The sequence below is a fragment of the Strongylocentrotus purpuratus genome, unplaced genomic scaffold (genome assembly GCF_000002235.5).
Source record: "Strongylocentrotus purpuratus isolate Spur 01 unplaced genomic scaffold, Spur_5.0 spur5_scaffold_6, whole genome shotgun sequence".
In the NCBI taxonomy this organism is placed as follows: Eukaryota; Metazoa; Echinodermata; class Echinoidea; order Camarodonta; family Strongylocentrotidae; genus Strongylocentrotus; species Strongylocentrotus purpuratus.
In genome coordinates this window covers 47,458,523-47,484,423 of record NW_022145612.1, presented here as the reverse complement: position 1 = coordinate 47,484,423, position 25,901 = coordinate 47,458,523, and the positions used below count along the sequence as shown (strand labels likewise).

The 25,901-nt window shown below is 37.7% G+C and overlaps 1 protein-coding gene across 1 annotated transcript in view; it reads left to right on the top strand.

The window, feature by feature from the left end:
- PMCA (sperm plasma membrane calcium transporting ATPase) overlaps nucleotides 1–25,901 on the top strand; it is a gene marked incomplete at its 5' end in the record, with an annotated part of 60,274 nt that overhangs the window by 16,190 nt on the left and 18,183 nt on the right. The window contains 5 exon segments of the mRNA NM_001033650.1: nucleotides 17,581–17,733; nucleotides 18,080–18,103; nucleotides 24,380–24,574; nucleotides 25,133–25,335; nucleotides 25,618–25,860. Coding sequence (NP_001028822.1) covers nucleotides 17,581–17,733; nucleotides 18,080–18,103; nucleotides 24,380–24,574; nucleotides 25,133–25,335; nucleotides 25,618–25,860 — 818 coding nt within the window.

Below are 25,901 nucleotides of genomic sequence, written 5' to 3'. Positions count from 1 at the left end.
AAAGATTTATCTTGGAAGAGGGCAAAAGAACGTAAAAGTTCATCAAATACCAGGTCAAATCATCCATAGTGATAGTCTCCCCTGAATGTTCCCCATGTTGTCTGTAACTCTATCTTACCCTGGTTTACTTGAGAAATGAAAACAGAAATTAATTATTGATACAGTACAACAAGATATTTTACTCGCCGCCGGGCGGAAAAAGAAAGGAAGTATGATAGTTAAATTCACAAAAAAAACAGTTGAAGCTTTAAAGGGATCCGGTAACTTTGTCTCAGATTCTGAAACAAAATTCTGGATTTAGCTCATGATGCAATGATAATTATAAACCTTTAGGTAAGTCAGGAGCCCCATGACTTTTACAAGCCGATCGCCTGTCTGATTATCAAGATATTTATGACTGGAATTACAAATTTTGAAAACCGTTCGCCTGACGGTTTTCATAACACTACAGTCTATTGGGAAAAACGAGTATGGTAAAACCGGTCACTCAAAGATTTTTACTTTTTTGAGGCACTTCTTGATCATTTTGAAGCGCAATTTTTTTAGGGCTTCAATATTACACCATATCACAGACACTGATAACACTTAGGGCCGTGTATCTCAGATTTAACATTGTTAAACGATCCCTTTAACAGGGCAGAATCATCCATAATATCATTATTCAAATGACACAGCTCCATCGATCTGCTTCATCAATCTGTACTGTTTAAACAAGGATATTCTACCCTGAGCTAGAAGGCTGTTACCTCTAATTGAAAGTACATGAGTTGATGCCCTTATGACTCCAATCAGTCAATATCATTCCCCCATCGCATGTAGACATCTGCAGCCTATAAGCCCAGTTTGTGTTGAAGAACAATTCAACAGGACAGATTGATAAAACAGATCCATGGATCTGTGTCAATTTGAATGATGATATTTCTACCATGTGATCGGGTCTTTCACCCAGATACTTGGCAGAAGCTGGGGCGGAATCATCATGCTGCTCCACTCCTGTCCATAAACTGTAGAGGCCCCCTCTTTCTCAGTCGGTCGGTCGTATCCCGTCGGGCTTTCTCAAATCCAGATCCTCTGAATTATGAATTTCATGAGGTTTCATGTATCACTTTGAGCCATGCTGTATCTGCAAGTTATACTCTGATGGACAGAAAGCCACAAAAAATTATTCTTAGACGCATAAATGCAGTTGTGACATGGTTTTAAGGAAAGCGCTGTATTAAAACAGGTACCACGTAAAGGATGCATTTTGGGGGTTTGTGATACAAGATGAATTTGATTGCGAGCGTTGAACAAACAGAGGGAGGGGTACAAGTTTTTCATGTAACAAGAAGAGCAGTTCACAGATAATGGGATAATGAATAGGATGAAAAGGATAATGATAAATCGAGGGGTAGAGATATTAGAGAAGCAGAGGGAGCATACCATATACAACTCTCTGTTCATTGGGCTGACTGGTAGTAGTATCAGCATGTTACAAATATTATGTTGAGAGTCAAAAAGGGCTTATAGCTCCTATAATTCACAGACCTAATGCCCTTGTGGCTTTTAAACAGATGAAATAATATGAGATAGAAGTAGATGGAGAGATTTTTTGTTGACTGCCAATATCTTGAACACACAAGGAACCAAGCAAGCAAGCCATGACACTAATGGAGGTACTTGCATGATGTCTTGGTCATAGCCTGCCAAACATCATATGAGGGGTAGATCAGAAATACTGGACAGAAGGGATCATCCTCATTCCATTTTGATCCCCCTCTTTCTCTTGGGGATCAGTATGGGTGTAAAGATCTCCATCCCCTTGATCCCGTCTCATGCTGGCTGTACCGTGAAGGAATTTGGCAGGTGTGTTACTCACCAAAAAATGCAGCAGGACTATTGCTTCTTGCTTAGATGCATTGTAAATGCTGTGTTGAGGGGTTGACCCGGTCCGTCCCTTATTGATTTTGAATACAGCAGGGGCCTACTGTTTGAGGTTAGACAGAAATGGGGGGTTCGTTTTGGGTTTAATGAAAGGCTCATGCTAAGTATATAGAGCGATGGTCTTGTGTTTAGTAGGCATTGTGCTTCTAGAATAGGTTCTCCACACTGATTTGAATATGCACATCCTGTGGTTGCTTTCTTACAAGCACATGAATACTTTCTTATGTTTCATATAAAATGAAAACGAATGCTAGGATATTAAAAACAGGCATACACGTATACTTGCATTTAAATCACATTAATTGTGGATCTGTATACATCTGATTATTCTTTGATTCTGACTTGGGATGCAGAATCAAGCTACAGATCTCATTGTGATGCTATCAGCTGTGTCAGTAGAGCCCATTCTACTTTCATAGTAGGTGCATGACTAAGAATTAGTATTGTCCAAGATGTATTAAGTCAAGATTGCTGTAAGAAGAGAACATTTTATTAACTACAGTGCGAATTTGCCCAAACAAGGAAATGCATCACCCTTTTAGAAAAGATTATCTCCCTAATTCAGCTAGAAAGGAAATCTTCCTTGTCAGGTAAACCCCCAAATCAGCTCATGAATAAGTGGTATGTTAAGTGACTCTAAGACCTCGGATGCATCACATCGATTTATGTTAAAGATCCTGGAAGAGACCTGACCAAGTGCTCAGAGACTGTCATTCATCTCCTGTGGTTTCAGCCCCTTCATGATACCTCTCAGCTGCCTGCCACAGTGTGGTTGTATGTTAGAGGTCAAGTGTTTGTGACACATCGGGGTCTAGGATAGCTTTCACATGGCACAGGAGAGTCCTTATCCTTCCCGCAGAGCTTCCCTGCAGTTGCCGACATGGCTCAGGGTGTTAAAGGTCAAGTGCAGGTGCTACAAGTAGAACAGGGCTGATGATTTTAATTATAGAGGAAGGGGGCACCCGGCAGTAGGATAACATTCTCGTTTCTGAGAGTCATCACTGTTATACCATTGCCTACAGGACCTGGATGGTTCCTGTATTTAGCCAAGGGACGATGAAGGAATTCAGTAGTCTTTGGGTTAGGGACAAGTGCCTCCCGCAAGGAGAGCAGGTCTGATTTTAACGCATGGGAAAGGGCGGTTCAGCATTCTGATTAATTGCTGTTCAGTTGGTATATGAAGCCTAACTTCTGAGCCTTTGTTGGCCTGCAGTTTATATAGGTGTCCTATTCCTGAAATGATTCATGAATGAATTTGAGAAAGCATTGTTCAAGGAAGATTCTCACCTTCACATACTATCATGCTTGGTTGGTGGTACCTCTTTTGTACGCCACCTTAATGTTGTTAGACTGGAAGGATGCACGGTGTGATCTATCATTCCTGAGCCATATGCCAATCCAATTGCTTCTATAGTTCTCCCTGGAATAAATAACATGATTGCAACATGAGCATTCTGAGTAATTCAAGGGAATGGTTTGCAGTTAGGAGGGTAGAGACCTCTGTGATAGCATTCCAGTAGCTCAGTTATCATGGGCAAGAGGGAGAGTGACTGTTAGTGGGAAAATGTTTGTCATTTGTAGGGTGGGGAGGAGGGGTGTTACATAGTGATAGTGCCCGTGTGAGTGTTTGTCATTTGTAGGGTGAGGAGGAGGGGTGTTACATAGTGATAGTGCCTGTGTGAGTGTTTGTCATTGGTAGGGAGGAGGAGGGGTGTTACATAGTGATAGTGCCCGTGTGAGTGTTTGTCATTGGTAGGGAGGAGGAGGGGTGTTACATAGTGATAGTGCCCGTGTGAGTGTTTGTCATTTGTAGGGAGGAGGAGGGGTGTTACATAGTGATAGTGCCCGTGTGAGTGTTTGTCATTTGTAGGGAGGAGGAGGGGTGTTACATAGTGATAGTGCCTGTGTGAGTGTTTGTCATTTGTAGGGAGGGGGAGGGGTGTAACATAGTGATAGTGCCTGTGTGAGCGTTTGTCATTTGTAGGGAGGGGGAGGGGTGTTACATAGTGATAGTGCCTGTGTGAGTGTTTGTCATTTGTAGGGAGGAGGAGTGGTGTTACATAGTGATAGTGCCTGTGTGAGCGTTTGTCATTTGTAGGAAGGGGGAGGGGTGTAACATATTGGTAGCGCATGGGTGAACGTGTGGTGGAAGGGGGGGGGGAGAGGGTTCAGATAATGATAGTGACTAAGAAAATGTGCGTCATTCAGATGGGGGGGGGGGTACATGATGATGTGCCTGGGTGAAATAGTGGAACAGGGGTACTTACAATGACGAGACTGAGTGAATATATGACATACAAAGTGGGGGGGGGGGGGATACAATGAATGACAATGAGAAAATGTTGTGTCATACAAAGGTGGGGAGAGCTACATGGTAGGGGCTGGGAAAATGTGTGTCATGCAAATAGGATATATATAGATAATGGCTAGGAGAACATGACTTGGGTGGGGAAAGGGTGGGGGGTTCTGGAGCTATGCTGATCCTCATATGAAGTATGCTGTGTTAAGTATGAAGGCCAAGTATGTTTGTCATGTGTAGAGCTTACAACGTGACAAATTGAGGTATTTTATTGTGCACAGCATCCCTATACTTCCAAAGGTCATGTCGACTACTTGAACTACTACATCACTTTGAATGTGACTAGCAGATATTCTTAATGATTTATTACCTTGTAAATATGATTCAAAAAATCTATGTGTCTTGCAAGAATTTAGAACCATACAAATTATAAGAAAACTCCATAATCTTGAACTGGGGGAAAAGCATACATGTAGGAAAGCACTACACACAGACGTAAGCATATATAGGAACACAGCAACATTTGAATAAATGTATTAGTCATAAGTAATGAGCTATTTTAGTAATTTCTAAAAATATTATTCTATTAATTTCAGAAATAAAGCCGCAGATAACTCTTTACCTGCTTTGACCAGCCAATGGAACTAACAGTTGAATGCCACGACTGACTTTTCTCACACATGCATTTGTGGTATACAATATTCCAACAAAGTGGCAGTACAGAGATTCACTGTGTAGATGTAGGAATAAATGAATATCATCAGTGTCACACCACACAACGTCTGTTAAGAGGCAGAAGGGTGTTAACTCATATCAGTTTACATGGAGTTAACGCCCTTCTGGCTCCAAAAAGATGACATTTTACTCGAAAGTGGATATCCTATTATCCTTCACCTATATGAGATCCTATTTCAAACTGAGCATGTGACCAGATATTCTTCTCTTAATTCAACTTCCAGCTTTATTTCATTTCTGTCACTATAGCCGTAATTCATCCAACACCACATACATGTATGACTTGCCCTACATATCATCTGTATAGAGGTGGAAAGGTCCTAAGTACTGCCGTATTAACACAGAGGATTGCAATGCTGTTATACAAGACGATTCTTAAGGATGGTAGCTGCAGGGAGCAAACTTTGAAGGAGATCTCATTAAAATTATGCAGCTATGTATGCATGTAGGTAGTATGGTATATAACACTGCCCTGCTTCTATGCTTTGGTTCAATGAATCTGTGAGCCAGAAGCGCATTTAACATAGAGTTAACTCCATTTAGTCATCGGCCCACAAGATAATTTATCTCGTGTAGCAAAACGCTAAGTCCATGTGAAAAGAGTGGTTGCTAAATATTTACAGTTTAAATATGTAGGTGTTATACATAATGTTTAAAATTTTCTTTTCAGAATAGTCACAAAACATTTTCTCTAGGGGAAAATATTAATTTTTTTTGTTGCTAAATAAATTTTCTGTTGAAAGCTATGTTTTTGAAAAATATATGAACATCCTATAAGAAAGATTATACACTTTAAAAATAATTAGTTATCTTTGAACTTTGTAATAAAAAAATAATAATTAATGGATATTGTTGTAAATTCAGGAAACTGACACTCCTAGCGGTGTGCATTGTAGGTTATTATGAAACATAGGTATTGTGTACATGTAGGTTCTTTGATTCTCTTGGGAATTCCATTGGATCAATTCTAGAGCCGTTCAGTTAGCGTATAGCAATACAGGTCAGACTGCATATTGTGTGTGATTATGCATGCTGGGTTTGAAGTGGATTGGATTGGATGAAGACGGCCGTGTGTGTGTGTTGTACAGGCACCTAGGGCTAACAGTCTGTAATCCAACCGCCTTTATACAAATACGCGTATACCCACAAAAGGTCACTGCGGAAAAAATAGTAACTTGAGGGTTTGGAGAGAGAATGCGGTGAAGAGCGTATGATGGAGAGGGTAGAGAAGGGGAGGGAGATGGAGGAGGAGGAGGAGGATAGAAAGGAGAGAAGAGTGTAAGTGGAAAATTTGGGGAGAGAGAGAGAGGGAGGGTGGGGGAGGGAGAGAGGGGGAGGGGTGGAGCAAAGGAAAGAAAGATAGACAAGAAATAATAGTAAAGAGAGAATTGCATTTGGTTTAGTGCATGGGAAAAAATGTTGTAATAGAGAAAGAGAGAGAGAGAGAGAGCAAGAGAGAGGGGCAGAGATAGAAGGAGGGGGGGGGGGGTGACAGGCAGACAAGAGAAGTAAAAAATGAAGTAATGTTAGTCGAATGAGTCAGTGCTGACTTTTATAGCCTGATCCAGAAAAAGACAATTTAGAATGGTTGCATGTAGCCATAATACTTTGGATAGTGTTTTAAAATCCACTCAAGATAACATCCCCCATAGCAGAATGAGATTGAGATGTTTGGATATAACCATTAGTCATCAGGTAATGTTTTAATATCTACTCAAGACAACATCCCCATTGCACTATACATGTTAATCCTTCCAACACAATTGTGGGAAGCTAGACTTTTTGGTTTTGTTTGTTGTTACATGTTTGAATACATTTTCCAATTTATTGAGATTCTAGATAAATAAACATTTAGTGTTAGAGTTGATTGCCAATAATAAATGCACATACCAATATTACACTAAAGTAAGTAACTTAATTATTCACTAAAGAGCTTGATCATGATACAATGATTATTTGTTTTCCTTGCATTCTGCAAGTTGTCAATTCCATATAGCTTTTCATTAATTGCATGACATCTAATTATCATAGATATCAATGATTAGCTGAAAAATTCAACATATTCAGTACTAGTTTTAAGTTAAAAAAGAAATGCTGTAAAGTCTTGAAATGACACGACATAGCATGTATATACTACAGCTGTTGTATACATCTAGGCTTCCAGTTGGGCCCCGCTTAGCTGGCTGTAGCTAAAAGTGGAGTGCCATTTACTGCGTTATTGAAATAGATCTGTTCATTAAAGCAAATCAGCTATCTCAGTATATTTATCTTGGTGGATATTCTGCGATAAATGCCAGCTGTATCAAGTTTCATCTCCCTGGTGATTACATGCCAGCATAGCTTTGCGCAGCATGCTTAAAGAGAAGGTCCAGTTTTGGTAAAGATGGAAAATTATTTGTGAAAATTCTCTTTTTATTTTATGTCAGTTTGTAAAAAAAGTCATGATCGCATTGTTACCTGAAAAGGATTACTCTTCAAATTCCCTCATTTTCAAAATATGACTAGAAATAACTGAAGTGCTTTGACCAAATAGTCACGTCACTTAGGGTGTGTAGTCCCATCTACACATTTCCAGGTGACTGAGTCGATTTCCTATCAATTGGATGATTTTGAAGCCTTACATTTACACACCAATTCCTATGTAGTACATAATCTTTTCCATTTGCTTCCAGGTAGTTTCTTTCACAAACCAATTCCAATGGCCCCTTCTTATGAAGAGTTGCAATTGATCCAAATCAATCGCAAATTCTCAAATCAATCACTTGTTTACAGTCCCCTATCTCTTATGTACATAGTTGCGATTGATATCAATCACAAATAACTTGCGATTAATATCAACTCTGTATAAGCCGGGGCCACCCAGCAGAATTCGACTTTGCCTTTAACTCTGGGACATATCTCCCGATGTGTGGAGTCATCACTGATGATCATTCACTGATATTTATTTGGAGTATGGCAGTGTTTGTCAGGAAGGGGAATGGTGTATCACTGCATTCGGATGGAATTTCAGAATGGATGTTGATTTGAGATAATAAACCATTGGACACCATTGGACTTCAGAAGTGTATGATAGAGGAGAGACGTGTGTCAAAGTATTCACCAATGTTCTCCTAAGAGGTGGTAAACAGCCAGCCTATAAAGCCATTTTAGGTTGTTTATCATTTTGCTTTGTTTCCACAATTTTTTTAAGATGTTTAACCGCATCAGGTGTGAACAATGCTTTATAAGAAACTAGTTTCATTGATGTCTTTTCTTAAGATATATTCTAAACCTGGTGAATTTTTTTCTCCAGTCTTTTTGTACCAGTGCATATATCACTATGAATATGACGGACAAAGAAAGAGGACAAAATATACAGTTCCTCAGGTAGACAAAGGAACATCCCTTGACTGCTATTATGTAAAAATGTGTAGAACAGGTGTCACATGCATATTCACCTGTTTTACTCATTTTTACATAATAGCAGTGAAGGGATGTTCCTTTGTCTACCTGAGGAACAGTATATTTTGTCCTCTTTCTTTGTCCATCATATTCATAGTGTATATTGCCCCTTTCAGAGCAAACTGTATTCTTCTTTTGTTCAATGGTTAGCAAGCGGTGTGTGTACCACTTTTGTAAAGAATCATTGCTTATTTTTAAAGAAAACATATGACTCAGATTGATAAGTGATGTAACTGCTGCAGAAATGAATATGAAATGGCAATCTCATCACAACTTGAAGAGAGCACAGTGACAAGAAAAGAGAAAGCTCTGTTGTATCCCAGCACAATTATCACCGTCTTCTTGCTTTATTATCCCCCTCTATACCTTTCCACTGTTCTAATATCAATTCCTAATAGAAACCTCCAGGTCATCATCATCCATTCATTCAAGTCTATCCCATGGTCCAGCCAGCCATTAAACAATATCACTTAATGGCACCAATATTGATTTGTACGATGATGAAGTAGCTGTAAATGCCTCGTGTTGCTTTTCAATTTGTGGTTGGGTAATAATGGACAAAAGCCCTTCAATCTGGCCAATGTATTCAGCCATTTCTTGTTTCCATCCTCTTTTGGCTGTATTAGAAAAGAATCGGCCATTATGAACCAATGCACCTGAAGATATGCATTTGTGGGGATACCAATATTGTAATTGGAGGTTTTCTAGGTGGAAAAGCCATGAGGGTTCATATGGCTTAGTTAACCACCTTTTTAAAAACAAAAAATCAACAGTAATGTACAGTGTAGTGTTAATCTAAACAATTAGAAGACCTGTCTAGACGCCCACACTTTCTTGCTATTTTCCTTCCTCTCCAAATGAATGCTGTACATTCTTGATAATGGTTCTCCTCTTGTTCTCTAGACGCATTTTATTGGTATCTTATATTTTCTCCAAGTCTGATGTATGATTTCATTCCCATGTTATTCATAATTCCAAAGGTTCCATTCCTATTTTCACTCCTCCCCTTTGCTCCACATTTCCCAATCTCTCAACTGGCCATCATACCATTCTCCTCCTCATTCTCCTCCTCATCCTCCTCCTCATCCTCCTCCTCATCCTCCTCCATCTCAAATCACCACCTCCTCCCAACCCTCATCATCGTCCTCCCTCAATTTTCTCCTTGTCAGCTTCTGCATCGTTCCTGACAGAGATTAAGAGTGTTGTATGAACCAGATGTCAGTCACACTTGCCAATCTACCTCTGTTGGATTTGTTTCCTCTCCAAACAAACTCATGCCATCATGTTTGTCACACAACTTCTCTTTTCCCTCCCGGTTGTGTTTGCACTCCCAATTTTGCACGTCAATAATGGTAATTTCAAAGAAAACGGAGCAGCGTGAAACATGCATAACGTACAAACTTTAATCTGTTGTTTTGTTTATGTCTTCCAACTGCATATCTTGTTTTTATATGTCCGTATGACCATCGAATCAAGTATGATTGGGCAGTTTGTGTACACTGTTTTTTTCCTTTGAAATATTTTTCATATTTCTTTGAATGTTCATTCTCTTGTGATTGGTATTCAAATCCTTATCAAACTAGCTTTTCATTTGTTTTTAGAAGAAGAGCCATTCATGCATCTATGCATTGTGGATGTAATAAGTGTGCTCCACTTCATTCAGAAGGAAAGAAAAACACATTTATCATATTTGAGGGTGAAATTGGAAGTGATTCAATTTTGTCCAATCTTACCGCAAATTCCGCCTCATCAAAAAATGTAGGCAAAAAGGACATTGCCCTTTACATAAAATGAGAGAGGACTATCACCGCACAATGTGAGTCTGTTTTCATATGGATAGTCTTGCTCCAAGACTTGTGTATTATTTGTTCATTCTGTGGAGGAAGAAGGGAGAAGTGTTCTATGAAAACAGAAATTTTCGCAATTTGTAAAGACAGTAATTTTCACGGGAAGGAAATTGCAAAATCCAAACCCCTCGTGAGAATTGTGAATCATTCACATTAAATTTTCTAATTTTGGACCAAACATATCACTACATTTGAGAGCATTTCATGAGGATATGTACTAGGCATGATAAAAATGCCAAAAGCAATGATAAAGAATTTATTTTTATTGGTCAAATTTACAGAGTACCAAATCTGAGTGCAACTCCATATTTTTGGTCTGTCGTTCAACTCGTTCCTCTACTTTGCATTTCACATTATGACACCATGCCTCAGAGAATGATAATCAGAAACCATCGGGGGGGGGGGGGAGGATATCTTCCATCGTAAGTCTATTCCTGACGATCTGTTGTTTCACTGCACATGAGCTATTCGTTGGTTTTCACTCACAACAGTGGACGAGATCCCCACGCTGCCCAGACGGATCATCATCTCGAGACCATGGCAATGTTTGGACAATGGGAGGACTGATCGGCTTTGTTATTCTACCTTTTAGGATTCATCCTTCATCGTTGAGATAAATGGAGTGGGATAACTGTCCTCTCCTTGCCTAAGAATGTTGTAGTGGCCGTTCCAGTCACTCATTAATGGGGAGAAATAAATTTGAACCAAGTTCTTGTTTGTTTTTGTTTTTCCTTCTTATTTGACTAGTGATTGTGAATTAATCATGATGTATTGATTAGTCTGATGAAATTGATTCCTGCAGGTGGCTGTGCCTTGCATGATTTAAAATAGAAAAAGAAACAAGAAAAAGAAAAGGTCTTCAACAGACATAATGCACATTTCAAGAAATAAAGAGCCACACCTTGTAGGCAAGAGTGGGGTTAGTGCTTGTACTTTTATTCAGAAAAAATACGCGCTATTACCACCTTCATTCATTCAATTGATAGTAATTGGCTCTTAATTTTTGCTGTCCAGGCACATAAATCTTTTGAGTACATGTATAATGATATTGAGATAAAATGTGCAAACAGACAATATGACGATTGTAGAACAAAACTTAAAGATTAAAACGAATTATTTTGGGATGTTAGATTGGTTCATTTTTAAGCCCTCAAGTTATACATTACGACATATTAATAATAAGAAAAAGAATTATTGATATCTCCCTCCATTCATCATACAAGAAAATGAGGTCATTCTGACTGGGAGGGATGAAACTGAAATTAGGTCATAAAGGAGAGACATCATCAATACCCAATAAAACAAATTCACATTGAGAGAAAACCCTGAATAATTCATGGCCACCGCCATCTTCGGGGAAACACAATATCACTTCTTAAAATGCCGCTTTCCGGGAACAAGTTTCCTCTGCGTTTCCCAAAACGATACATCGGCACACCTTGAGTGGAGAGAGAACTTGAGGAAGATGTACACACGTTGAAATAGAAAGAGAGAACCTGCATGCTCTGAACGTATTTACTAACACTCTACAGCATGAGCTCTACGTGTTGACTCATGTAACTAGATTTCTCTTTGAAGTATTTTGGTTCGGCGTCACAACCTGCTCACTTCAAAGGTGTGCATTCATTCATGTCACAAGGTAGTTCTAGGATCTACATGTATTTGTGAAAATGAAGAAGGCTTTGTTACCCTAGTTCCAATTTCCTTCTCTTATATTAAAATTTGAAATTTATCAGGGAAGCAAAAGAAAAAAGTCTTTACGAAAGGGTTTCCTTTAATGAATGTAAGCACACCCTTTATCAAATGAATTACATATACATTTCATGGTTAACGAAAGACGAATGGTTGTTTACAGAAATGGAAATAGAAGAGACAAAACCAGGAACTGTAACAAAGAACCTGTCTGAACTGTTTCATTTGTAGCATAATTTTGTCACTGAGGGAGAGAGAGAGAGAGAAAGAGTTAAACTTTAAACTGGAGTGACAAAGGCATTTCAGGTAATCCCCAGAACACTTATCATGAACCTGCCTAGTCTTGTGTGTAAATGGCTGCATCGGTAAGATCAAATTCAGACATGTTCGTCAAGTGTCTTGGCAGCACCACCACACTGATCCCGAATTCTGACATCTTCAATTGTCATAATGCAATGAAACTGTGTCGTGCCTCCTCGGCTGAACAAATGCACACGAGCTAGCTCGTGGCCCGGAATTCGCTCAATAAAAAATAAAGAGGGAGATAGAGAGTGGGAAGAGGGGAAGAGAAAGGTGAGAGCCTCGGCTAAAAGAAAAATTAAGCCCTTTCTAAAGGGTAGAGGTTGTGTTTGTAATTCTCCCTGGCAAGCCCTCCTTGGTAGCGTGGCCTCATGCATGCATTTATTTAAAAGCAAGAGCAGGGGAAAAGAAAGAGGAGATTAAAAGCAAGCAGCGGCAATTTGAAGAGGTCTAAATATTGCAATCGGCACCTTTGTAATAGTGGGAGATGTAAACAGATTAACTTGTATTTGATTGGTGAGCTGGCTGGTTTGATGACTTTGGTAAATTGAGATCATTCTTTTATCAGTCCTCTCATGTATCACAATTGATTTGTGTCTGTACAGGGAGTATTACAGCTATGTACCTTTTATCAAATTGAGATATCGGATTGTGTGAAATCATAATATTTATTTTAATTTAAATATATATAGGACTGATGTTCTGTTTTTTTTTCATGTCGGACAAACAAGTAAATTTTTTAATGTTTTAATTTTCGTACAAGGTAATTGCCTTTTTGTACATACTTGCTTCAGCTTCTCTCACTTACTCCCTACTTCCAACATTACACTGTATGCTAAGTTGCTATCTTGGTTAGATAGTAAAAGAGTCAACAGGACATTGTTTTTAATACACATGACTAGCAAGAGTGTTCTATAAGTACCACTTCAAATCAATCACATTCACCCCTCTCGCCCCACTCCCCCCCCCCCCAAATAATGTCCACAACTGCCTGTAAGAGTTCACTCTATATGTAGTTATCTTAACATGACACTATGAACGATTCAACAGTTGGTAGTTCCGTCTTGACACGGCTGCTGTTGAAAGTGTTGTAAATGTATGTTTATCCCCATAGTGTTCAACAAATGTTTGAAGTAAACTAAGCCTCACAAACCTAATCATAGAACCTACTTATAACACTCTTCGCTGACCTATCAAGCCTCTCATAAATCTGCATTTCCTCGGAGCCGCGGCGCACACACGTATCCCTGTCGCCGAGCCCCAATTTGCTGCTCACCGTGACAGGGCCCCTCCACATATATCTCGTGTCTGTTATCTCAGGTAGCAGCGTTCTGTAGGTCATTCTCGGGACACACCGCTCGAGGGAGGTCTTCGGGCGGGTGCATCCAAGCCGGTCAGCTTGCTTGCTGCCGATGCGCTGCGAGCATGCACAGAATTATGCACTGCCTGAGATATCAAGCGCATGCCGTGGATTGGCAGGGATGTTTCCCCTCGAATGGCTCTAGTTGCATTATTACTACAGATAAGACTAAGTCGATTCAGTAGTGAAAGCAGATATATTCCCTTTACTTTAAATGCTAAGTAGGTCTTTCTCTTATGGTATTTCCTTCATATTTAGTTCAAATATCTGATCGCATTGGAGATTAAACCAGGGAAATTAATACGAGATGGAGAGATGGTCAGGAAAGTAGGAGATGCAAGAGTCTTTCAAATTGGACTATTTATTTTAGAGAAATTGCCTCTTACAAGAGTCATGTTACAACTCCTTGGACTACTTCTTCAATTTACAAAATGTCTGCAGAGACCCAGAAGGGGATTATGTTTGTCGAATGATACAAAGATCATGCCTTATTTGGCTCTTAGCAGACAATATTGTCATTTGAGAGGGAACTAGGTCACTGCAATTCAACTCGATGCTCTCAAACACATTCTGTTTTTTTCTCTTCAGTTTGGATATCTTCTTTTGTAACCATCTTCAATACCCACTATCGATAGGTTTACCATCTCCCCACCAACCAATTTCTTATCACAGTAAATTTTATTGTCACTGGTCTTTTCAATATCCCGACAATGATTATTTTTCACACTGTGCCTCATTCCTTTTTACAGTAACAACAAAATTATTCATACCTCTGATTTAAAATCTTTTGTGTTTTCCTTGAGAATGAAAAATGAATTTTGTAAATGATATAGCTTAATTATTCTTACAATTGTTTGTCCCATGCTTATTTCCACACTAATTATCTGAAAAACAGAATTGAAAAAAATTCAAATCTTGGTAAGAATATGAATGATTTTGTTGTGAACTGTATATCATTCTTTTTTCCACAAGTCGAGATACAAGCTCTATTTCATGGTTGAGTTCCTATCCTCATACATTGACCTCTGACCTCGCTTCTATTTTAAATAGCGCCCTCAAGATCATTGTCCCCGTGGCAATGCTCTTGCCTATTTAGATGTAAACATATTGATTGCGTTTCGCTTTGGAAACCACTATCATCATCATCTAACCATTAAATAAATGCATAGAGGCAGATAGTGATATGACTTTGGATAGCTCTCCAATGGCTGTGCGAGACTCAAATTGAGCTCTGAAAAACCAACAAAAAAAAAAAAAAAATCTACTCTGGTAATTTCACTTTTATTGTGCAAATCAAAAATTATCGTGTGAAAAGTAGTTTTTATATTGAATTATCATTTGGCTGGTAGTTGTGGACCAAAAGATAATATCACAAACATACTCCAACCTCAATATGAGATTTCCATACTGTCCACCAAAGAGAGGTCCAGGAGAGCAATACGTTTTTCTATCACATGTTTCTTAATTATTAATGGTTACCTATATTAATAAGCAATACAGAATTCATCGCGCCCAGAGTTTTAAGAAAAATGCATTGTTATGCATTCTATTGCTGATGATATCCTATACCAGTATCTGATGAATGTCATCCTTGGTCCTTCAAAGCATCGGAGCTTGCTATGCCCCCTATCCAACTCTCATTATTACCCTCGTGCACTCTGTAATACAGACTTGATTAGATCTTCATTTATTGAGTTACTTCATGCCCTGAAATTATAACTGTTAGCAGGAATCCTGTCTCTGGTACGTCTCTGGTATGAGCTCGCATCAGATCAAATCATGAAGCTGGCTGGGGCCATCCTATCATCGTTAGAGCAGTTTATTGGTAGGGGAGATTTATGAGATCCGAGGAAACACAATTGCTGGCAGCATTCGTTTAAACTTGTTTCATTTTCATTATTGAAAATGATGAAATATCCCTATAATTACAAGCATTTGGAAGAGATTTAGGATGGCATGAGATGTGTATGTACATTTCACAAGTGTATTTGTACATGGATTCCATGAATGTTGCATATAATTTGGATATAATCAGTTCTAATTACTAGGTTAATCATGTGATCAATCAGTGATGCCTTTTCAAAGAGTGTAACATTGTCCCACCCTGTAGGCATAAACAGCTGATGCCAACTTGCATAGTCAACCTTTCTTGGATGTTCAACATTAGATGTAATATAGATGAAGAAAAGCTATGTACATGTATTAGGAATGAAACTTATGAAAGATGCTCACCCTTATTATAGTACTATCGTATCTTTTATATCAAGTTTGTGCCTCTGAAAAACACGCTCTTAAGCCAATTTTGGAAACAACCAAATAGAGCGGATCAAATTCAAAATCCTATACACATGCGCCTATTGATTTTTTAATTTTTGTAAGTATAGATATAATTTAGACTTGTAATTGCCTAGTGAAGTTATGCTAGGTTGAAATAATGTATTTGTAGCTACCTGCTATAGACAGCATAAACAAATTCGGAAACTGGAAAACCTCAAGCTCAAAGCGAAGTCTGTTATTGATTAGGCGACCGCCTGTTGCGCATGCTACATTAAACACGTGTACCTCTGCCAATCTATCTCTTTGAAAAGAGCGGGGGAAATTCTTAAAGGAAATCATCAGTTCTGGTGATATCTAAAATACAATTTTCTGAGAATCTACGAAAGGGAATGTTGAAGACTTTTACAACAATGAAAAAAAATTGAAGACTAAAAAAAAATCATAAAGGATACAGACAAAAAATATGTATGAAAGCAGAGGCTGCACATAGGGTGCCTTTATTGACCAATTTTTTGCCTAGAATCAGGTTTCTTAAACGTCTTTCAGGCAAATTTTTAAGGTAATGAACGCAAAGCCTTTTTCAAACATCTTTAGATATGGGCATATTGTTATGCCAAAAAAAGTGCGTTTTGAATATGACATAGCCAGAATCACGTATCTGAGACATGATAAATGCAAAGCTTTTTTGAACCCCACATACAGATCGGACCTTCCCAGGTTAATTTCCGGTCCGAAGGCTAGCGCGGGCCATGTGTTGTGTCATGTTGTTGTACAAGCATGTGTGTGTAGTTGACCTCCGAGAAACTGTCTGCTTCCCGGGTCAAACGGCGCAAAGCAGCTGCGCAGAGACAAGGCCTTTATTTTGAATCGTGAAGAGACGATAAACGCGACATCTCGCAAATCACGTTCGTATTGTGGGGTTCGATATGTACATATCTAGTGGCAAGACACGATAAACGTACCCATAGATGAGGAAAGTAGGGAGATTGGACTGCCAATGGTAATGCATGTATGTGGATCCGTGTTGGCTTACATGTATATGTTAGTGTTGATCTATGTTGGTTTTCTTCGCTTTATGTGAATTATAGCAAGATTTTGTAAAATTGTTTGCATGTTTCATGTGAATAACACTTTCCTTTCATACAATTTTTTCCCATAAATCTAGTTTATTTCAAGAACTAAGATGACTAAAGATGATTTTCTCTCCAAATAATGACCAGAATAATTTTCTCATTAGGGATATTTTTACAATTTGATATGTTAGGTATGCCATTCTTTTATCTATTGGTATACTGATGATTCACATCTACTATTTGCAGTGTATTTATTTTAACAGTATTTTACATTAAATATCATAGTATGTTCATGTAAATGTATTTAACTGGCCATCATTGAGAGCATTTTGATAACTGAAGAATCATCCCTGCTAACTGAATATAACTGGGATAATAACCCCAACCTGCACCAGTACAAGGTATACGGATTAGGGTCAGGGCCATGGTCAGGGGTAGTGTTAGGGTTAGTGTTGGGATTAGTGTGAAAGTGAGGATTGGGGTCAGGCGCAGGGATCAATATAAGGCTCTAGGGTCAGGTTTAGGGTTGGGGTTAATTGTGTGATGGTGTAATCTTCAGTTGTTAAATCAATCCTTAAAACCGTTCAAGATTTCTGTCTCAACCGCAAACTTTCTTCTTTCGTCACCGTGCAGGAACTCATGTCTTGGAAGGAAGCGGGAAGATGGTCGTGACGGCTGTAGGTCTCAACTCACAGACGGGACAGATCTTCTCCCTCCTACTAGATGTCAAAGGTCAACGAGGCCAGAAGCTGGAGATGGAAGAGGCAGCCATTGGCAATAATGACAGTAAGAACATAACTTGTTTCTTTTTATGGATCATTTTTTGTAAATGTTATTTTTTGATGTGGTGTGATGTGATGTTTATTTCCATGTTAGCAGCATATCAATACATTGACATGGAATAATAGATAATATGTAACGAGAAAGAATTTGAGATATTATATCACATATTAGGTGTATATTTGGGCCAATCAAAACCTCACGATTGGACATGTCCAGAACAGAAGAGTCGTTAATGAATTGCCTTTCATGAGTGACTTGTATTCATGTACATACCCTACTTGTGCAAGTTATCGATCTCATTTTTTTTCTTCCCAAAACTGTTATTGACTTTGTTCTCTTTTCTTGACAGACAAGAGAAAAGTGATATACATAGGTATGATTATCCCCTTCTTGTGAATGATGTAGAACTAACAAGGTTCTATAACTTAATAAACAGGCTTTTAATTACTTACTGCGGGGCTCGACACTGACATGGGTACTGTAAATGTAGGCCTGAAATGTATTCTCTGGACCTCAAATTCTGGAAATTGTTCAGTGTCCCAGACTCTAAATTTTCAGGCAGGACCCCCATGTGAAAAGAGTTAGTGTGGAGCCCTGCTTTCTGTGTTACATGTTTTCCACACAACTTGGAATATACTGTAGTCTGCTATTCACAGCACTATCTTGGACTAAAACTAACTTACTGTGATGATCATACTAATAACTTTTTCTTGTTTCTGAGTTGTGAGCACAGAGACAGTGGTGTTTCTCACTTTCGGTTTTAAGTGCATGATGTTTCTTACATAATACTTGGATTTACAAAAAATTGTTAAATTAAAATGAGATAACAGATTTTTCCTTTATGGTGGTTTGTTAATGGAAGATGTTTGTTTCTTTTTTTTTCCTTCTGTTTTCCACTCTTCTTTTTTTATTTAATGCAAGTACATATAGTATATACCTGTATATGTGTTGTAATGTGTGTGGAGAGGAAGATATGATGGGGAGCCCTATACGTCAGCGACTCAATTTTTTTAATTTGAAAATGAGCAAGAAATATTTTTGTGTCATTCCTGAAGTTATGCACAGTAAATGTGCCAAAAAAAATCTCATCAAAATTTGATCAAGAACAATTTCATTTTCGCGGGAAGAGACGGCTCTGTCATTTTAGCATTGCAACAATATTAACGCCCTTTGTCTGCAAATGTCATTCATTCGATATGTAATCCAGGATTTTTTATGTAAAAGTTGACATTTGAGTGTTCGAAATGGAAATTCAGACTTTGCCAACAATTTTGGCATGCTTTTACAATGAATATATATATATTGCCAAAATAGTGACTCAAACTATGTTGCATGTTGTATATAAAGTGTGCCATTATGCACATTCACAGACAAGGGCACTTGAAAACGTACGATCTTTAGCTTTACTAACTAATAAATTGATAACAGTTGCCACATAGTTAATCAGAATTATGTTTGTGAGGCATGATATTTGTCTGTTTCAGATTTTAATCATAGATTTTATGCATTTTTTAAAAAATTTCTTCTTCTTCAGTTGTTGTTTTTCCATACTGACATAATAACGAGGAAGGCAGAATATTCTAGAGCAATGTGTTTGCAATTGTTCTGGGTGTTTAGCATAGAAGAAATCACTTTATATGCCATTTCCAATCATTGTGGGCATTCATTTTCCTTCAAATTTGTATAAATCTCATGCTTAGTGAGGAGTGAAAACAGTGCTGCAATCCATACCGGTACACACTCTTCAGACATTTTTCCCCAACTGATAAATATATATGATACCTATCAAATTCAGCCATTAAAGTGTTAGGATTGTAACAATTTATCTCATTTTCAATCAGACTTCTCAGGATTATTGAAAATTGCTTCCGAGAGTTTTATTGTCTTCTTCCCCCTTACGACATATCTCGACACATTAGTCGAAAAGAGAGATCTGAATCTCATTAGTAAATCCAGTTGTTTCCTCGATACCCCTCTGCAGAATGATGTTAGCTATATTTAGATTGTGGAAATACATACAAGTCTAATGCCATCAAATTATGTCTAGAAAAGACGTTATGCTCATTTATATTCCATGTTCTGGAGGGTTGCACAAGAAAATCTGAGCAATTTATTTGAGATATGTCTTTCATTTTGAGATGAACATGAATTTCAAAAGGGATATTCAGGGATTTGACAATCATGGAACTGATTGGTCCTAGCAAACATTGCCTTCCCCTGAAATTACAGAAAAATTTGAGGATTTCAATTTATTTTTAGAACATTTAGGTCAAATAAAAATAAAATGCATGTATAGTTAGATTTTAAACTGTAACGTTGCCAGAATTTGTGAGATACCTGTATTAAATATTTTTTTAGAAATACGATCAATTAAACTACTTATACATAAAAAGAGAGGTGTATTTTGATCCTACTGTGTGTGTGATATCATCTTTTCCCCCCTGATAGTTTGTTCAATTTTTTTTTTAAATATTAAAAAACTGATAATTTGGGGTTAATTATAGGTCACATATTACTCTGTAAATGTAATCGAAGAGGATCCCGTCCTGTTTTCAACTTGGCACATGCTAAGAAATCTGATATGCAAACATTTTACTACGACCTGCAAGAGTCACCCAGAACTATATTTCACATTTCAGTTGCCTGAAGTCTAGGTGTGATGTGTAGATTTTTGACAGGGTGGGTGTGAAGAATTGGATTAACAAGTTTGGAGTGTCGGCCACTTTGATCTCTCTTTTTTGTCTCTTTTCTGTTTGACTTTGGGGTTTTCTCTATGATTTGTTTTGATCTTTGATGAAAGTGCATTAATGAGGCAAAATGTATTCCGTGCATTGCAGTTGTAGTGTGGAAATCGAAGAGGATATACCTTACAAGCGAGGTAAGAATTAGATATTTGAAAATCTGTTTTCTGTGATGCTTAATTGGATTCAAATATCAATGATGAGGATGTTTAAAACAAATTCAGGTTGTGAAAATTATTGTTAAAGATGAGGTTGGACAGACATATTTTAGTATTGATTGTCCTTAATGTCATTATAGAAGTTGGGCAAAGCAATTTGAAATTATGAAAAGCCTTTTGAATTAGTTAAATCATAAAGCAGCGTATCTTTAAAAGAAATATTTAAACAAAAAAAAAATCTAAATTATTTTTAGTTTTTGCATTGAAAAATGGATTCCGCAATGCCAAATGAATTGAACATTTGGTTCTTGAGACATTTTTGTAGACTAAATTTTGTAAATAATCACTATTCATTAGATTTATTTTGATCCTGTATCAATATTTTTAGTGATGCAATTATTTAAATGAAAGAAGAATTAACATGCAATATTTTAGTGATATTTACTAGATAAAGAAAAGTATGCCAATATCAATGCATCAGTAGTGATTAGAATTTATGAATTGTATTTGATTTGAAGATTTTGTACTTTTCATGATTGAAAAAAAAAAAGAACTTTGTTAGTACAGGACATATATGGATATTTGATTTTTTTTTTAATGCAAAGACAATTTTCATAAAACTCACTGTTTTTTACAAGTTGTGTTAAGCCTGATTTCTTGACTCATGGCTAATTGTTGCAAAGTGTATTACTGGGCTTATTTTAGTACCAGAACACTATTTTCTACTATGCAAACAGTTTTGAAGCCATTGTGACACAGATGAAAAGTTATAAACAATTGCTTTGAAGCCTTTATCAAGAAATTAAACTAACCATCATTTTGACAACCCCTGCCTTACCATACTACTTCATTTTCATGAAATAATTACAAATTTCGTAAACTTTTATTTTCTCAGTTATTTATAAGGGAATAGATTTCTTTGATACAGGGGTTTTATAGAAACATATTTGCAATGATCATATTTAGGGTGCATGTATGATTGACATTTTTTATAGTATAGAGCAAGTAGAAAGGTACCTTGCAAGATACTTCAGAGTTGCCAATTTATGTTTGATTGATCCCAACTTCAAAAAATTAATCACTCTTTTTGTTTTAATAGGATTTTGCTCAAACTTTCACTGACCTGTTCCTCTCATTTTTCTGCTTTTATTAAAAACCAACATAATATCAGGATGGACTTCCCCTTTAATGGCCGCCTGCCTTTAGACAAACAATAATTATTCCAAACATCCAGGCCTGTTACGTTTCCTTTTCATATTACAAATGATATTTTGGGCAAAATTCCCATTTACAAACATCAATTTGGATCCATGCCAGATGAGTAGGAAGTATAATCCACAGCATATCATGTTCTTAGCTTTGTTTGGGAAATGACTTGTGTATAGATAGCATGAGTAATGGGCTATATTTAGATTTGTTTTAATCATGTAAACATCAGTTCACCTGGATGTGTTGGATTTAATAGGCATTTAGGAAATCTGATATTGGTCTATTTATGGTTTTCATATGATGCAGACTGATGTGTAATGCATTCACTTTTCAACAGTGATGCAAAAGATATAATGGAGGTTGTATTCATATTATGCTTATCTCAACTTACATCAGAGAAAAAGATATAGGTGTATAATTTTCATACATAGATATTTTTAGATATATTAGGATATCAGGTTGAAATTTCAAAGCCAGGTGAAAAATGTGTAGAAATCATTTTAGCCATTTAAAATAAAAGAGGAAGAAAAGAGGGAAAAAATGCCTGCTCAGGGCCCCCCAAAAAAGTGTTACAACTTGTATTTGGCTTGAATGGAAAGAACAACAAAAACTGGAAGAGTAAAGAAAGAAAAAAAAATTAAAAAGAGAAATTAAATTTTAAAAACAAGAAAGAGAAATATTGTTAGTGTATCCTAATCATTGCTATAACGTTGGGAAAAGCTATCTTGCAGCTCTGACAGTTCAGTGCCTTTGAAATAAATATGTTGTAATAAATATATTGTAATAAATTACCTTCCAAATTGAAACACCTATTAGTGAGCAGAAGGAGTGTCAATCGGTTATGGCACCTGGGTAGATTAATTACTGATCGTAAAATAGAAAACCTTTCTCAAGGCTTGTAAAGAGGTAACACCCATTTAGATCATCGTGGGATTAAGCTCGGAAAGAAATTCCGGGAGTGAAAGACGATACGAAAGCCCTGCTATCACGAACGACGGACGCATATCATCATCGGACAATGTAAGAATGTGAGAGATCAGCTAGGAACCTGATACGCACATGCAGGGTTGAAACATAGCTGCTTGATTAGTGTACTACAGCAAAGATAAAATGATCCACTTCCAAATAATCGCAGGGAATCGTGTTTCCACTTTTTGTTGTTGTTTGATCTGTATTTTCTGTAGTATCGTCTTATCCTTCTTGAAGATTAGTAATTTGGGTAAGATTAATCTCCGCCTAAAGTCAGAGTTAACTGTCATCCATGGAAATATTTAGCGGTAAAAGCAATGAAACTGATCTAAGGCAGGGGATCAATTCTGTTGAGGGCAGAGGGGTAGCCCCATCCCACAAACATATAAAAAATGATTTGGTATTTAACATGTATCCTATTGAGCATTTAAATATGATTAATGCATTTTTTTGTTGTTCAGTCCTGAAGCCGTACCATTGCCTATGATACAAATTATGAAAGTTTGCTTCTGGTAGAGAAACAAAATTATAATAGAAATTTTGGTAAAAATAGAAACACAGAACCTCCCTTTTCATACTGTCACCCAAAGTGATGAAATCATCTTCTAGACAGCATCAAAAGCAACAAAGCAATTATTTATGATTTTTCATCAACAAATATTATCTCTGTATTTCTGTTGTTGTTTGAAATTTGCCTCGTTGAAAAATATTGCTTGGACAGCCCTGAATGAATTAAAAAGTGAGTGAGAAAATTGGAAGGGCTGGGAGAAATTAGGTGAAAGTTTGTGGGTAGAATGCCCTGGAATGCGGTGAAATTCCTGACCATTTTAATGACTTAGGGATGTAGGGAAAGCCCCTATCCACTTGAGACATTCAGGAGAGACTTGAACGAGAAGGCTTATCCTTGATGATGGAATGGATAGCTTTGGTACCCTCTCGTTATGCTTTACTTTATGATGCCAAGACTGGGCAGAGGAGGCTTGGGTTCAAGTACTTAGGGTTCGAGAAGAGAAAAGGATTTTGAACATTAGATGCTTAAAACTACTCTTTATATACTTCAATTAAGTAGTGAGATGAATTTCATTGATAAAACAGTTTCTACATTTTTGTTACCTAATGTTTTCTTTTTGTTATAGTTCGCTTCAGTAATATAGGCTGTTACATATAAATAGTCAGATATTTACCCACTGATGGTTACTAATCAGTACTGTATTAGATCCCCCCCCCCCCCTTTCTCTTCTACAAGACAATATTATGACATCACTAATACAATTTTTTAATTTTATATTTGTGTTCAGTCATATCTTAATTATAACTTTTTGTGTTTTTTTTTCTCACTTTCTCTCTCTCTCTCACTTCTCTCTGACTCTGTGTCTTCCCCCACCTTCACAACTCTCTGTACCCATTCCCCCCATCTCCCCCCCCCCCTCTCTCTCTCTCTCTCTCTCTCTCTCTCTCTCTCTCACTCACTCCCTCCATCTCTCTCTCCCCCCCCCCTCTCTTTCCCTACCACTCCATGTCTATCTCACTCTCTCTATCTCTTGTTCTGTCTGTCTGTCTCTCATGCTACAGCTAATAATGTGCCGGTTGATGGTAAGGCTGCCGATGGCAACGCAGAGACAGAGGTCCCAGACACCATGCCTGGGGAAGCCCCTCACAACGGCAAGAAGAAGATGATCATTCCAGAGAGGGATGAGGGCATATCGGATGGGAAATCTGTGCTCCAGGGCAAGCTCACCAAATTGGCCATCCAAATTGGTTACGCAGGTCAGTGTACCTTGAAATTGAATTTCCCCTTACATGTGCCCTAGACCTCTCAGACATTAAAAATCATATTTGGATCATGGACCTACTTCGTAGTAGGTCCATGCTTGGATAGAGTTCAGGAAAGTAATATTCCTAACCCATGCATTATTGCAAATTTGATGTGATGATGGCCTAAGGATAACATCGTCGCCTGGCTGGCAGAAGGGCGTTAGCTCGAACTTCAGGTAAAAAATGAAGCGTTAAGCAGAAGGGCATTAGCACTAAATCACCTCAAAATTTTATAAGACTGATTTATTTCCAACAAAAAATTGTGGCCGTGTTTCTATTAGTCTTTTAAGTTTTAAATCAATTTTCGGTACAGAAAGCAGTTTAAATATAAAACAAATCTTTAAATGCAAATAATTCGAAAACGCCCTTCTGCCAGCCGGCCGACGACATGTCCTTTGATTCAAACATTCTTGAGAAAAGGATCAGCATTTACAACAAACAAAAAATTAGTTGTTATACGTCTAAATGTTGCATGACTCAAGATTTCAAATGACTTGTCTTGCCCAACAGGTTGCACTGTTGCCGTACTGACCACATTAGTCTTAATTTGCCGGTTCTGCATCGTGGAGTATGGCATCCACAAGAATAGCTGGAACAACAGTCACTTGCAGGAGTTTGTAGACTTCTTCATCATTGGTGTAACCGTGTTGGTGGTAGCTGTTCCGGAAGGTCTCCCTCTGGCTGTGACCATTTCTTTGGCATATTCTGTCAAGGTATGTACAGAATGGATGTATTTATTAACTGTTGCTTCTTTTTCTCCTCCTCCCTTTCCTCCTGTTTACCTCTTTTATTTTCCTCCAAGTTTCTTCGTCCTCTAATAGGATCGCTTTCGTATTAGTGTTTTCCTGTTTTCTCTCTCCGACATCTCTGTCTGATATTGATCAGTTCCTCTCTCATCATCGTTCTCTTTAACATGCTCCTTCAGCATATATGCTTTGTTTAAATGGTTAAACTTCATCTTTTCAATCAATATACCTCACTTTTCCCATCCACAGAAAATGTTGCACGATAACAACTTGGTTAGGCATCTGGACGCCTGCGAGACCATGGGTAATGCCACGGCGATCTGTTCCGACAAGACAGGCACCCTGACCACCAACAGAATGACGGTCGTCAAGAGCTTCATCGGACGTAAGATGTTTGTTGAGACACCAGGGAACAACGAGATTGACAGTGAGGCAAGGCATCTTCTGGTGGAAGGCATCTCGGTCAACAGCAGCTACTCCTCTAGGATTCTGGTAAGAAATCAATGAAGAAAGAAAGAGAGACAAAGACCATG